General features: G+C 51.4%; 1 protein-coding gene across 2 annotated transcripts in view; it reads left to right on the forward strand.

Moving 5' to 3' along the window:
- The window catches only part of LOC116835034 (acid-sensing ion channel 2), a 342,966-nt gene that overhangs the window by 211,771 nt on the left and 115,410 nt on the right, over positions 1 to 15,785 (forward strand). For both annotated transcript variants that reach the window (XM_032797481.2, XM_075059574.1), the window contains exon 3: positions 12,256 to 12,383. In XM_032797481.2, the coding sequence (XP_032653372.2) occupies positions 12,256 to 12,383 (128 nt within the window). The remainder of the gene's footprint in view (positions 1 to 12,255; positions 12,384 to 15,785) is intronic.

Raw genomic sequence — 15,785 nt, forward strand, 5'->3', positions numbered from 1 at the left:
ACCAAACCATCTTTAAATTGTTTTTTTAACAAACTTTTTCACATGGTGGAAAATACATTCTCCAGCCTGTTCTAGAGTTAACGCCTATTACACGTGAGGAATTTCTATTTAAAGTGACAAGTCCTACAATTTACAAGCCTGTTATAGCTCCCTGTAAATTATCTGTCTGTGCCTTGCATGTCACAGTTTGTTTCTAGATGCCTAATGCAATATATCATATGTGTGCACGCACCTGTCAGAAATGTTCGTCGATAACTCCGAGAAGAACAACCCAACTGTTTAAGAAGCTTGAGCTATTGATGTATGAGGAAGGTTAAGAAATGAAATATTTTTGGTCCAAAAATGTTCTAACAAAACAGTTCCCATTTTCCAATAAAATGTACTAAATAAATCCGTCTTCTCTCTCTTGCAAGGTAATTACCCAGGGAAGTCCATGGTAACTACTTACATGGTGGAGGATAACCAGGCAGTGCTAAGTAGTTACTTAGGGTAGTATAAGGGAGTGTAATTAGAAATAACAGGATGGCATTAAATCAGAGGAAACGTAGGTTAATGACATGTTACCATACTGGGCCAGACCAATAGTCCGTTAGCCCAGTTTCCTGTTTCCAACTCTCAGAGCTTCATGGGGAGTGCACAGAACAGAGGAAAAGGGAAGAAGGTGAACCCGGGGAACTACATACCGGCCAGCCTCGCCTCAGTCCCTGGAAAAATCATGGAGCATCAGTTATAAAGATATGGAACAAAACTGGCCCCAGGACCGACCTCTAGGACACTCTGCTTGATACCGGTTGCCAACTAGACATCGAGCCATTGAGCTTGATGATCTAGCCAGCTTTCTATCCATCTTATAGTCCATTCATCCAGCCCATACTTCTTTAACTTGCTGGCAAGAATACTGTGGGAGACCGTATCAAAAGCTTTGCTAAAGTCAAGATATATCAGGTCCACCACTTTCCCCATATCCACAGAGCCAGTTCTCTCATCATAAAAGGCTATCAGGATGGTCAGGCATGACTTGCCCTTTGTGAATCCATGTTGATTGTTCCTGACCACCCTCCTCTCCTCCGAGTGTTTCAAAATGGATTCCTTGAGGATCTGCTCCATGATTTTTCTGGGGACTGAGTGAGGCTGAGCAGTCTGTAGTCAGGGCCGTCCTTAGGCATATGTGGCTGCTTAGGACACCTGAAAATTTGGGGCACCTCTGTGTTTTAATGTACTACAACCTCCCACCTCTTCCTAGCCCTGTTCTGACCCTGTCTTCAGGCTCCCACCACAGCTGGCTGCTGCAGCCTGGTGAGTCTACCTTCGGAGGGGATCTAGTACTTAAAACTGAAAAAGCTTCCAGCCTGCCAGACCTACATCTGATGGATGTGTGTGTGTGAATGTGTGTGTGTCTGTGTATAGGTATTAGCTATAATGTGTGTGTATAAGGATTAAGATATTAGTTATTGGTGATAAATCAAATTGTTATCATAATAAATGTGGCATCTTTGTCTTCCCCCTGAAAAGATCCTGTGTAGTTTTGTCTGTACAACAATTAGGCCCCATAAATCCTAAGAGCAGCCCTGTCTGTAGTTCCCCAGATTCTCTTTCTCCCCTTTTTTAAAGATGGGCACTATATTTGCCTTTTTCCAGTCATCAGGGACCTTCCCCAATCACCACAAGTTTTCAAAGATAATGGCCAATGGCTCTGCAATCACATCCGCCAACTCCTTTAGCAACCTCGGATGCAGTGCATCCCGCCTCATGGACTTGTGCATGTCCAGCTTTTCTAAATAGTCCTTAACCTGTTCCTTCACCACTGAAGGCTCCTCACTCCTCCCCATGCTGTGCTGCCCAGTGCCGCAGTCTGGGAGATGACCTTGCTTGTGGAGACTGAGGCAAAAAAAGCATTGAGTACTTCAGCTTTTTCCACATCATCTCTCACTAGATTGCATGCCTCATTCAGTAAGGGTCCCACATTTTCCCTGACCTTCTTCTTGTTGCTAACATACCTGTAGAAACCCTTCTTGTTGTCCTTCACATCCCTTGCTAGCTGCAACTCCAGTTGTGCTTTGGCCTTCCTGATTACACCCCTGCATGCCTGAGCAATATTTTTATACTCCTCCCTAGTCATCTGTCCAAGTTTCCACTTCTTGTAAGCTTCCTTTTTGTGTTTAAGCTCACCAAAGATTTCTCTGTTAAGCCAAGCTGGTCGCCTGCCATATTTGCTATTCTTTCTGCACATCAGGATGGTTTGTTCCTGCACCCTCAATAAGGCTTCTTTAAATACAGCCAGCTCTCCTGGACTCCTTTCCCTCCTCATATTAGCCTCCCAGGGGATCCTGCCCATCAGTTCCCTAAGGGATAAAGTCTGCTTTTCTGAAGTCTAGGATCCATATTCTGCTGCTCTCCTTTCTTCCTTTGGTCAATATCCTGAACTCGACCATCCCATGGTCACTGCCGCCCAGGTTGCAACCCACTTCTATTTCCCCTACCAATTCTTCCCTGTTTGCGAGCAGCAGGTCAAGAGGAGATTGGCCCCTAGTTGGTTCCTCCAGCTCTTGCACCAGGAAGTTGTCCCCAACACTCTCCAAAAACTTCCTGGATTGTCTGTGCACTGCTGTATTGCTTTCCCAGCAGACGTCAGGGTGACTGAAGTCCCCTATGAGAACCAGACCCTGTGATCTGGAAACTTCTGTTAGTTTTCCAAAGAAACACTCGTCTACCTCATCGTCTTGGTCTGGAGGTCTATAGCAGATGCCCACCATGGCATCACTCTTATTGCTCTCGCCTTTAAATGTAACCAAAGACTCTCAACAGGCTTTTCTCCAGTTTCATACTGGAGCTCTGAGCTATCATACTGCTCTCTTACATACAGTGCAGCTCCTCCACCTTTTCTCCCCCAGCTGTCCTTCCTGAACAGTTTATACCCATCTGTGGCAGTGCTCCAGTCATGTGAGTTATCCCACCAAGTCTCTGTTATTCCAATCACATCATAGTTCCTTGACTGTGCCAGGACTTCTAGTTCTTCCTGCTTGTTTCCCAGGCTTCTTGCGTTCATGTACAGGCACCTAACAGAACTAGCCAACTGCCCTACTTTCTCAGTATGAATCAGGAGGCCTCCCCTGTTGCACCCTCCTTCTTGTGTTTCCTCCCAGTATCCCACTTCCCACTTACCTCAGGGCTTAGGTCCCCATCCTCCAGCGAATTGTGACAGTATAATTGGTGCCCATGTGGAGAAGTAGGAAGGGGTAGCAGTCCAAGGGCTTGATCTTAGGCTCAGCAGACTCTCCATCACATCCTGAATTCTAGCTCCAGGCATGCAGCACACTTCTCGAGTTTCCCGGTCTGGACGGCAGATGGATGTCTCCGTCCCCCTTAGGAGGGAGTCCTCGACCACCACCACCTGTCTCCTTCTCTTGGGAGTGCTGGTCGTGGAACCCCCATCCCTAGTACAATGCATCCCATCACTCCGGTCGATGGGGTCTCCTTCTGATCCCTTTCCTCAGATGACTCTTCCAAACCATTCTCCACCATAGGATCTGTGCAGAGAGCCTGAAAACGGTTTCTTATCTCTATCTGCATTGGGGGTACATGAGTTGTCCTCTTTCTTCTCCTGGAGGTCATATGCTGCTGATTTTCTTCCCCATTCTGCACTGCCCTCTCTGATCCTTCAGCATGCTGTGCCTGCAGTACCAAATGCCTACTTCTATCCAGAAAGTCTTCATTTTCTCTGATGCAGCGCAGGGTTGATACTGGGTCACTAGTCCTTTAACCTTCTCTTCCAATATGGAGACCAGCTTGCACTTCGTACAGATGAAGTTGCTTCTGTCCTCTGGGAGAAAGACAAATGTGGCACATCCTGTGCAGATCACAACAGCTGATCGCTCACTATCCATATTGTCTTCCTTTTAAGAGCCTCTTCAGATGTTGTATTTACTGCTCACAGAAGCCTGAAAGGCAAAAACTCTGTGGGAACACTCCCCAGGCAAACTCCCTGTGTTGGCCTCCCCTCTGTTTCACCACTCACAATAGGCTGCTTTTCTGTAAGTCTGCTGGCTCAAAGCAGTTGCCCCACCTCAAAGTCTTCTCTCCAATCAACCACTCAAGGCCCACCTGGAACAACACTCCCAGTCAGGGCCCTCCTTACCCATAGGCAAAGTATGCAGCTACGTAGGGCACCACATTTCCTGGTGCCCTACACAGCTGCATACTGCTCCAGCCCCTGCTCCAGCTCTTCTCCAGGGCCCCCACCCCGCCCTGTCCCTGCTCTGCCTCAGTCCCGCCTCTTCTCGCCCCTTCCCTGCCCCCGCCCTGTCCCAGCCCTGCCCCAGCGCTGCCGCTTCCCACCCCCGCTCTGCCCCTGCTCCACTCCAGCCCTGCCTCTTCCCGCTGCCAGATGACGCTGCCCCTGCTCTGCCCGCCCACCGCCTTCTTCCCACCCCCTCCCCTCCCCCTCCACCCAGCCCCTCCCTTCCCCCTGCCCACTGCTCTGCCCCTGCTCGCGCCCCAGCCTGCCTCTGCCCGCCCTGCTCTGCCCCTGCTCCGCCCCAGCCCCGCCTCTTCTCACTCCCCTCCGCCCCTGCTGCTCCGCCCCAGCCCCGCCTCTCCCCACCCCCGTCTGCCCCTTAGCTCCGCCCAGCCTCACCGTCTTCACACCCGCTACCTGCCCCTGTCCGCCCCAGCCCCGCCTTTCTCACCCTCCTTCGCCCTGCCCCTGCTCCGCCCCAAGCTGCACCTCTTCCCCCCCGTTCCAACGCCTGCTCTGCTGCCGCCGCAGCCCCGCCTCTCTCACACCCCACACCGCGCTGCTCGCCCCAACTCCTGCCTCTTCCACCCCCGGCCTGCCCCTGTCGCCCCAGCCCCGCCGTCTTCTCACCGCCGAGGCCCCCCTTGTCCGCCCCAACGCCCCGCTCTTCTCACCCCACCCTGCCCCTGCTCCGCCCCAGCCCCGCCTCTCTCACCCGCCTACGCCTGCAGCTGCCGCCCCAGCCCGGCTCTTCCCACCCCGACCTGCCCCGGCTCCGCCCCAGCCCCCCGCCTCTCTCACCCCCACCTGCCGCTCGCTATCCGCCCCAGCCCTGCCTCTTCTCACCCCGTCCCTGCCCTATGCTCGCCCCAGCCCCTAGCCTCTTCCACCGCCGCCCTGCCCCTGCTCCGCCCACGCCTCACCTCTTCCCAACCCCCGCCCTGCCTGCTCCGCCCCAGCCCCGCCTCTTCTCACTCACCCCCACCCTGCCGCTGCTCCGCCCAGCCCTGCTCTTCCTCATCCCCCGTCCTGCCCTGCTCCGCGCCTGCAGCCCGCCTCTTCTCACCCCCGCCCTGCCCCTGCTTCCGCCCCCAGCACCCTCGCCTCTCCACCCCCACCCTGCTCCTGCTGCTCCGCCCAGCCTCCGCCTCTTTCTCCACCCCGGGCCCTGTCCCCTGCTCGCGCCCAAGCCCCGGCCTCTGCTCACCCCCACCCGCGCTGCTCCCCCCAGCCCCTGCCTACTCTCACCCCCCATGCCCTGCTCCGCCCAGCCCGCCTCTTCTCACCGCCCACACCGGCCGCTTGCTCCGCCCCAAGCCCTGCCTCTTCCCACCCCCTCCTGCCCGTACTTGCTCCGCCCCAGCCCGCCTCTTCTCACCCCTCGCCTGCACCCTGCTGGCCCGCACTCCGCCTCTCTCACCCCCACCCTGCCCTGGCCCCCCAGCCCCGCCTCCTCACCCCCGCCCTGCCCTCTCCGCCCCGCCACGCCTCTTCTCAACCCCGACCTGCCGCTCGCTCCGCCCCAGCCCGCCTCTTCTACACCCCCCACACCCAGCCCGGCCCCTGCTTCACCCCACACCCCCTTTCCCCCCCACACGCTGTCCCTCCACTGCTCGCACCCAGCCCCTCCTCTTCCCGCTGCCGCCTGCCCCTGTCCGCCCCAGCCCGCCTCTTCCGCACCCCCTGTCCTGCCCTGCCGCCCCAGCCTCACCTCGTCCCGCTGCTGCTCTGCCCGTGCTCTGCCCCAGACCTCACCTCTTCCCACCCCACTGCCCTGCTTCCACATCCAGCTCCTGCACTCTTCCCACTGCCAAACTTCTGCCCTGCCCGCCCAGCCCTGCTCTTCCCGCCCTGCTTGCCCCAGCCCTCCTCCCCACTTTCCCACCGTCTGATCCCCTGCGCCCGCCCCAGCCTTCCGCCTCTTCTCAACCCTCACCGGCCTGCCCTCTGCTCCCTCCCACCTAGTATCCGCCTCTTCTCAACCCCACACCTGCCCACTGCTCCGCCCAAGTCCGCCCTCCACTTTCCCTGAAGATTGCAGCCACGGCCGAACCATGCGCTGACCGCATGGTAAGTGAGAGACCCCCCCAAAGCCTGCTCCACTCCCCATGTAAAGCTCCAGGCTGGGGGGGAAGTGGGGAGCCACCCCCCAGCACTCACCGGCGGCGTGGCTGGGAGACAGAGGAGCAGAGCAGGCTGGGGCCAGGTCACTCCATTTCCCGCAGGAAGTGGCCAGCCCCGCCCCCCGCATCCCTCATGGAGGCCTGGGTCAGGGCCCCACACAGCCCCCCACCCCCTGTGGAGGGCTGCCTAGGGGACCAAAATAGCTAGGGACAGCCCTACTCCCAATTCACACTTTTCAAACAAACAACTTCCCAGTCTAACAGTCCCTGCAGCTAGCACCAGTCAGACAAATGGTCACAGCAGATGGACACTCACATATTTACCCCACCAGCTCACAACACAGCCCCACTACTGCAGCACTCACCATAGCTCCTCTCAGATGGTTCCCTGTTTTCTTCTCTTCTGTTCACTTGTGATGGGGCATCTGCCCCACACTGCCCCATAAGGGGTTAAAGCGATCCTTTGGAGGCTGGGCAGGAGGCAGCCAATCAGGAGAGGGCTTATGGGGCAGCCAGTCAAGACTGGGCTGTGCCATATAAGAACGGCTACTGGGCAGAGCAGCTTCAGTCACTCCGTGGAGCTCAAGGAGGGAGGACTGGCTGCCTGCTGATAGACTGAGACCCTGAGAAGGTGCTAAGGGCTGCAGGGGGCTGGCCTGGGGAAATAGACTGCAGGGTTGGAGGGGACGCAGCACATAGGATGCAGCACGTGGGACACAGCTATAGGGTCTCTGGGCCATGACCTGGAGTAGTGCCTGTGTTTCCCCCCTCCACGCCTTTGCTGCCATTCGCCACTGAGAAGAAAGTGGCTGGACAGTGGATTGCCAGTCCCCTGGAAGGGAGGGAGAACCGAGTGCAGCACAGCCGGAGGGCTGTGTCCGGAAGAAGATGCTGTGGTCCTGGGAGTGACACGGGTCCTGGAGCAGAAGTGACGGCAGCAAGACATCACTAGATGAAGGCATGCTAGCGAACAAAGCTAATTCCCAGGACAGCTAGCAGGAGGCACCACAGCGATGAGTCCACACCATCACATCGCCACTCAGTGATAATTCACTTGGTGATTACCTGTTCTATTCATTCCCTCTGAAGCATCTGGCATTGGTCACTGTCAGAAGACAGGACATTGGGCTGGATGGACCTTTGGTCTGACCCTGTGTGACCACTCTTATATCCAAATTAAAAGAGGAAACTTTTCAGGGGATTCCTTATCACCAGTGCTGTTCATGGTAGCAATGCTGCCACTAACATGGATGCTCTGTGAGATAATTTGTGCTTATTATCAGCGAAGAGCAACAGCCAGTTAACGACTTGTAATACATGAGTTCTTTTTGTGGATACAGACTAACACGGCTTCTACTCTGAAACTTGTAATACGTGGATGATCTGAAACAGTATGGATGGTCACAAAAAGAGATGCAGAGACTAATGACATATGTCGAAAAGTTTGACGATACAAAGTTTCAGGTTGGCTTGGCTCAATGTGGAGTGGAGTCTGTAAAGATGGGCAAACTGGTACAATCAGACAGCATACAAACTGATGGAGGGTATTTGCCAAGATATCTCTCAGCTTGGTCTCTCCAAATACCTTGGAATCAGGGAACTGTCTGAGTTACTACAGAAGGAAGTCAAAGAAAAAAGTGAGGAAAGAATATTACAGATGACTAAGGTATATTCTAAGGACAAAACTCAAAGAATTTTATCTTAGCCTTTAATATGTGGACAATGCCTGTAACACTGTATACTGCCGGAGTGATCAAGTGACATGAAGAAGAGAAGAAAAAAATGAATATCCAAACAAGAAAGCTCCTAGCGATTCATTATTATTATAGGCAAGCATCAATCCATTGGATCATGATATGTGCCTAAGAGGTCTAGTCAGGCGCCTGATGAATCATATTATGGCTGACAAGCCCAATTTGAGAACGACATAGCTTGTTACAAATTTCACAGATGCATGTGTTGTCTGAGTTGAAGTCCAAATTTACTGCACATGGCTTCCTTCTTTCTCGCTTTTCTTCCATCCTCTGCATCAAAGTCGCTTTCTGTTGAGCTGCACCCAGTGCCAGATATTCCCTCCAGATTGGACGGATTCATAGAGTAATGCATACCAATCAAGACGCGGACAGGACATACATCCGATGAGGTGATGGAGGAAAAGATCTGCTATTGGTGGAGGAAGCAATCGAGAATGAAGAATATATTCTCAAAATACATGAAGAGTTGACCAGAATGAAAGCTAATATGGTCACGATAACAAGAGATGACTGAGTGTGCATCCTAGGCCAAGAAAGCATCAAAGAAAGGAGAAACCAAATCAACAAAGGAAGACAAAAGATTTACACAAAAATCAGTGCACGTGCAGTGGTGGAGGGAGAGACAGCTTATTAGTGATCGAAGTTGAGCAAACTCCTGGCTTGTAGAAGTCCTCTCGAGAGAGACCAAGAGCATTACTGTGAATGGCCAAGAGCAGTCAGTCCATAAGGCTTAATTAAGTTTGCAAAGTAACTGCCCGACGGAACTGCTGCCCGAACTGCAGAGCGTGTTCTGAAAAGGAAAAACCAGTGGAGCAGGTACTGAGCACCTGCAGAAGCCTGGCTGGGAGAGAATATAGGAACAGACACAATGAGGCTGCCAAGTGCCTGCATTGGCGCCTCAGCATGGCTTTAAATGAACTGGGCAATGTTACGACCACCAGATGAAAAGCGCACTAGAGAATGAAGAGGATGAGATTTTATAGGATCTGACAGTTGCCACAGACCTAACAGTTCAGGCCGGACATAGGTGCTATATTAAAAAAAGGCAAACCAACCCATGTTAATTGATATTGCCATCTCAGCAGACAGAAATGCAAACAAGGAGGTGATGACATATGAAGAATTCTGCCACAGAGTGGACCAATTATGGAAAACTAGAACAAAGACAATCCAGTGATTATTGGAGCATCTTGTGAGACCCTCAGGGCATGAATATGCAGCTTAGGAACACGTTAGGAGTGTGACACATCATGATCAGCAACCTCCAACAGACAGTGCTCCTAGGCACCCTGAGTCAAAAGAGAACAAAGTCAATCCAGTGATTATTGGAGCACCTTGTGAGACCCTCAGGGCATGAATAAGCAGCTTAGGAACACATTAGGAGTGTGAGACATCGTGATCAGCAACCTCCAATAGACAAGTCTCCTAGGTACCCTGAGAATTTTAAAGAAAGTGAAAGGAAAACAAGTGCATTTGAGCACTTAATATGCAGGAAAACTCCTGGCTACCCAAACCTATGGGTTCATAGTCAGGATTTATTGGTGACCCATGGTGATAAATTTTAGGCAGTAGCTTTCCCTTTTTTATGCTTAAAGGTCTTGTACGTTAAGATTTTTCTTAAATGATGTAATATTCCAGTAATAGTAATTATCAGGAGGTCAGAACTTAGAGAACATTCAGCAGCAGAGATCAGCAGATTCATTGTGTGCAGGACCCAAGTCTGTTGCACTTTGCTGAGCTGCCTCCAATTTGTCTGTGCCTAGAACTGTGTTCTGGGCGCAGCACCACCAGTGCTGAATAGAGGACCTCTTGCATGACACGATGTGCACAAAAGTGCATCTCCACACCACATTGCACTTGTATCTAATTCACTGTCCACTCATTCTGCCCCCCTACCTTCCCAAATGGCTTTTGGCCATTGCTTCTTTCTAAACTGCGCCTTCTCACTCACTAGCCAACATAGTAACTTAAGGAGAATTCAAAGGAGGAAAAAGTCCAAAGCGAAGGCAGGGGCGGACTTCTGACAAAAGGAAAGAGAGAAGGGGGGCAGGATTATAACTTTAGGATTCCTGCCTCATGTGGGCTTAAATATCAACTTTAATGTTCCACTTAATGTGTCTTTCCAGAGTGAATTGCGAAGAGAGGGACGGGGATGGGGGCTTCTGAACATCTCATGGTAGCCATAGGGGGAGAATGGGCCTCTTCAGAATGCTCACATCACCATGACCTAGAAGCTGTCAGCCAAGTATGTGGGTTTACTGTGAATCTAGTGGAAAGGAACTTTCTGACATCACAAGCTTCAACTCCCCCATGACTGTTAAGCGTTGAAGTCTGATGTTTGACACATGCAAAATTCCCAATTGATAAGCACTGAAACCTTGGTTTTTTGAGCTGAAATTCTTGGTTAGCTTGAAGGTCAGCTGTAATTCTACCAAGCTCCTGGGCTCTGTTTGCTGCTCCTCTGCAGCTCTGCTGAGCAGACTGTGCTTTGGGGAAGCCTGGCAATGCTGTGTAATCAGGAGAGCCAGCCAGTGTTCTTGGGAAGTTACGTTCATTATGGGGGAATTTGTGAACGTAGACTTCAGAGCATATTGGACTAGTTGCTCCCAGTTTCCCAAATGCCCAGTTAGTGTAAATCAATGGAATTTAGCTCGTAACTGCCTTAGGGTTTGTCTACACAGGGATTTATTCCGGAATGCAAGTGTTATTCCAAATTCAGAATAAGGCACTGTTATTCTGAAATAGTCTCCACGTGTGGAGTTAATAGAGAATAGTTAATCTGCTTTAAAAATCACGCCCTACTTTATTTTGGATTAATTTTCATGGGTAGACAAACCCTAACCTTTGCACTCTTACATCACTGAGACACCTTTGAAAATTGTACCCATGGTCTTTAATGACATGATTGCATAGTATATTTTCCACAGCCCCCCTGGCTTGTTCAGTTCACATGATGGACCCAAAAGGCAGAAGAATCAAAGTTGTCCAGACATCTGTGTAAACCTGGCATTTCCTACATTTTCAAGTGCTTGACCTTGCAGCCTAAGGCTTTGTCCACACTTGTGGTGGCCCCTAGCATGCATGTAACTATATGTGGCAGTGAAATGCTCTGGCAGGAAGAAGGCAGCCGGGAAAAGCTCTGGCAATGGGGTGCTGCTGGAGCCTTTCTTCTCTGCCTTCCTCTAGTCAGAGTCTTCCCCCACTGCTGGAGCAGCGGAGAGGCTGTAGGACGCTGCACTGCTGGAAATAGCAGTGCAGATGGGGGAGGCGCTGTTTGGGCGTGTTGAGAGCCATGCCAGGTATATACTCTAGGGTTCAGGTGTGTCTGTACTCTACCCTCCAAAGCAGTGCCTCACTGTCTACACTGCTATTTGTACTGTGCTAGCTGGGCTGTGCTCTACACTGCCAGAAGTGAAGACGTGCCACAAGTAATGTTCTTTTAACATACGTGGTTTTTTTTGGGGGGGGGGGTGAAGCTTACCTAATGTGGGAAATATATTTCAATCCAGATTTCTGCCTGGTAGAAAATAGCGGTGGTCCCTTGGGTACCTCAAACCTCAGAGGGAGACAGAGGTTGTCTGGACAATGGCCTGGCCTCTTCAGGAGACAGGGCATCTTATCTGCAAACCCCCCCGCCCCGCATCCCTAGAACCCCTCTGGCACATTTAGGAGTTGTGGAACCTGCCATAATGCAGCTACTACCAAGGGGGAAGAAGCCCACAGAACGGGCCACTCTGTGCTCTGGGTCTGGAAAGGCGATTGATGTTTCAATGGCCTGCAGCAGCATCTGCAAATGGGAGCCAGATTAACCCCCCGAAATGACAAATCCAGAGTCTGCTTGGTTCACCCCCAAAGGATGGTCCTGATTCTCTCCCACAGTGTCCATCAAAGAGCCCTGCAGTGAAACACCACTGAGCGGACAAGTAGCACATGGTGATTTCTCCCCTCTTCCCTGAACAGCACATTTGCCAGCATAATAAATTCATCCCAACCCCTTTTGGTTGTAACGATGTAGTAACGATTCCAAACATGATCCGATGCACAAGCTCCCTTTTAAATCTGCATGCGACCCTCAGAGCCACGGCGGCCAGTTAGTGAACCTGTTCTTCCTCTGGTGACATAGCATTCCTGCTTTTCTTTTTAGAGGAAACGACGTTTGAAGCTGGAGTCAAAGTTCAGATCCACAGCCAGTCGGAGCCACCCTTCGTCCAAGAACTTGGCTTCGGAGTGGCCCCTGGATTTCAGACCTTTGTCGCCACACAGGAACAACGGGTGAGTCTGTAGTTTGACGTGTGGAGTGGGGGCTATCCAACATTTTCCTATGGTGAGTCACTTCTAAGGGGAGAGATGGAGAGACCCTTTCCTGAAGTGACTCCCCTAATCCTGTTTTCCCTGCACTTCTAGGAGGGGTAGAACCTACCCTAATGAGGCTGCTACTCTGAATAGACCACTGAGTAGCCCAAGGTGTGCAGTCACCATGCTGTCAGGAGACAAATGTCACACAAACTTGTTTGCGGCTGCTTAGTCACGTCTCCGGCTCTTATCTCTGTGCTGCTCATTCTTCCTGCCTGGTGCTACCCTGCTGCTCCCAACTCCCTAGGGAAATTAGTGACGTGTATTTCTCCCAGTTTTTAATTTCAGCAGCAAATCGGATCACTGCTGAATTTACCTAAAACAGCCCCGACGACAAAGAAATCCATGGAGCAAGCACAGATGGGAAGGGGGGATTTGGTGGGAGGTATTTGTTTTTATTGGGGGTGGGGAAGAAGAGAAAGCTGCTGATCAGAAAAACCTCTGCCGACCCTGCAAGTGTCCAGTCTGGGCTTTGAGTAGATGTTGCCATTTCTGTTTGAAAACAGAGAGGTCTTTTATCTTTGGGACAAAACCAGCATGGTGGATAGAGTGCTCGCTTGCAACCTGCAACTTGAAAACTACTGAGTTGCACATTTAAACCCTTTCCCTTGAATGCAAGCAGGGCTGACGATCGGGGGGGAAGCTGGTACAAATTACCGGGGTCTGGTGGTCCGGAAGGGGGCCTGGGACCTGGCTTCCCTGGCTTCGTCAGCCCTGTTTAGCCAGTCCACTCTTGCCAGGGGACCCGAAAAAAATTTTCACCAGGGCCCAAACCCGCTCTTGGCGGGCCTGAATGCAAGCTTGCTGGCATTCTACCTCACTATGGGATCTCAGGCTACGAAGGGAAAATTTGAATGCTGAAGAGTTGGTTGCAGAATTAAGAGTGAAGCCCTGTGCACAAATGTTGGCTTGGACATTCGCTGTAAAATGTAAAGTTTCAGTGGGGCAAAGGGGCTGCCCCTAGCGCTGGGCAGACATAGGTTTCCTTCTGTCTGACACTTGTCCTCACCTTTGAAGTCAGCAGAACCAACCTGAAAATTGCATAGAAACAAATTTACTTCCAGAATGTTGGCCTCTCTGCCTCCTGATCAGAACCGGGACATGTTTGAAAATGAAGACTAGCATTAGCCAAAGCCTTTCCCCATCTCCAGCAATAACTAGTTTATTTTATCCAAAGTAGTTTGTCCATATTAATGAAGTCTGTATGAGACACACGGGTCCAATGGCCGTTTACAGAAAAGCTGCCGTACACAGACCTAGCAATGTAAACGGGCATTAACGTGAGTATGAATATACTGTATACCCCCTCTAAAGCTTGCAATGCAATGAGGCCTTAGTGTAGAAAAGAACCAGGCCCACTCGGGTTCCATACTAATACTTACGGTAACGACCAATGGCTAAAAATCTGTACATAGAAATTCTCATTTGTCTGTCATTGCCTGCTCTCCATAGCTGGTGTTTTGTGCTGTCTGGGAGGATTCTGCAAGACTGAAGACAGGGTGTGGAATCTGCCCTGCTGGTCTTACAAACGCTCAGCTCCCCCTTGTGACTGGGGAAGAGAACGTGCCAGCCAGCTGGAGAACTCCGCTTCCATTCCATGTGGCCAGCTGAACCCAGAGGGTGAAAACTCTGTCTCAAATCTGGTAGCAGTCCAGAGCAAAATAGGAGACCAGTGGGGAGTAATCACCCAGAGGAAGTTCCCTGTGTGCACCCGCGATCTTTGCACCTATCCCCTGCCGGCTGTTCGCACACTAAGCTGGAAGCGTGGATGAACACAGGCCAAAGGCTAATTTGTGCAACTGTGGCTAGAAGCTAGGCTTTGCTAGGGAGGCTGATTTGCTGCAGTTAACTCAGTCTGTGATCCTCCCTGTGACTCACTGGAATAACGAATCCCTGACAGCACCCCCACCCTCAGGTCTGGATGTGTGACAGTCGGAGAGGCTTTTATTCATTGCCTGTCATTTGAAACAAGTGTGTGTGGAATTCTAATCTGGCAGGAATGCGGGAAGATTGAGGGTAGGTAACAGACAGATTATTTCTGGAGTGGAGGAACTGGAGGCTAATGGTAACTTGTCAGAGGGGCTTGCTACCCCTGGGAGGGCTATACAAACCCAAATAGTCAGAACAATAGCGTTGAGTTCCACTCAAAAGGAAATGTTTTCTTTTCAAGGGTTTTTTTTTTTTTTTTACCTTTAAAAGAAAAATTGATCTAAAATTTGATAGGAGGCAATAGAAAAATGTGGGCCAGAGAGAGGTAGAATGACTTTGAGGTGCCATTTGGGCACCTGCTGGGAGGTGGCAGACCCAAAGTCCGGTCCCACTGCGGAACAGCTTTGACAGGAGAGATTGAGAGCCTGCCCCAGATGACTCTTTAACCTAGGGGTTAGGGCAAGTTCAAATCCCTTCTTCACAGCAAGATCGAGGGGGGAACCTGGGTCTCCCATGCCTGTGGGGAGCGCGCTAACCACTGGGAGAAACGTTAGCAGAGGGGCACTTCCTCCGTTTGTCTTGGAGAATGACGCACATGATGTAAACACCCGCCTTCTGGCTGTGAATCCCAAGTGGAGTGAGATCCCTCCCTCCGGCCCAGAGTTAGGGCCTTACATCCCTATGATGGGTGGGGCTTCGACTGCTTTCTCGACATTTCCTGTTGGCTAGTTTAGGTGGCTTCCTGCTCAGCTTGCTGGCTTGTAGGTGCCCAGGAATGGGGGTCACAGAAGTTCGGCGCTGCTGTGCTCAGCGTGGTAATGCCCAAGTCACCCCCTTCCCATACAGAGCGGCGGAAGGGTCTGAGAGAAGCCCTCCTGGCTTGGAAAGAACGGCCTTGGCCTTTGCCTTATTTGATAGCATCAGAGACATGTCGGGCTGGGTGGGACCTCACCAGGAGAGCGTGTCCAGGCCCCCTGCGCTCAGGCAGGACCAAAAAACCTAGATCCTCCCTGACTGGGGCTTGTCCAGCCTGTTCTTCAAAACCTCCAGGGATGGGGATTCCCCAGCCTCCCATGGAAGCCCGTTCCAGAGCTTCACTGCCCTGAGAGTTAGAACATTTTTCCTAATATCTCCACTAAATCTCCCTTACTGCAGATTAAGCCCATTACTCCTTGTCCTACCTTCAGTGGAGATAGAGAACAATTGATCCCTGTCCTCTTGATAACAGCCCTGGGGTGCCAAAAGCCATTGAGCCAAACTGCCATTGAACCTGCATATGATGGAAACCACTTCAAGCCAAGGGGGGCTGCCACCCCCCAGCACACTTAGTTCCAGCACCCCTGTAACAGCTCTTCATATGTCTGAAGACTTACCAGGTTCCCACCCACCCCA

The sequence above is a fragment of the Chelonoidis abingdonii genome, chromosome 21 (assembly GCF_003597395.2).
Source record: "Chelonoidis abingdonii isolate Lonesome George chromosome 21, CheloAbing_2.0, whole genome shotgun sequence".
Lineage (NCBI taxonomy): Eukaryota > Metazoa > Chordata > Testudines > Testudinidae > Chelonoidis > Chelonoidis abingdonii.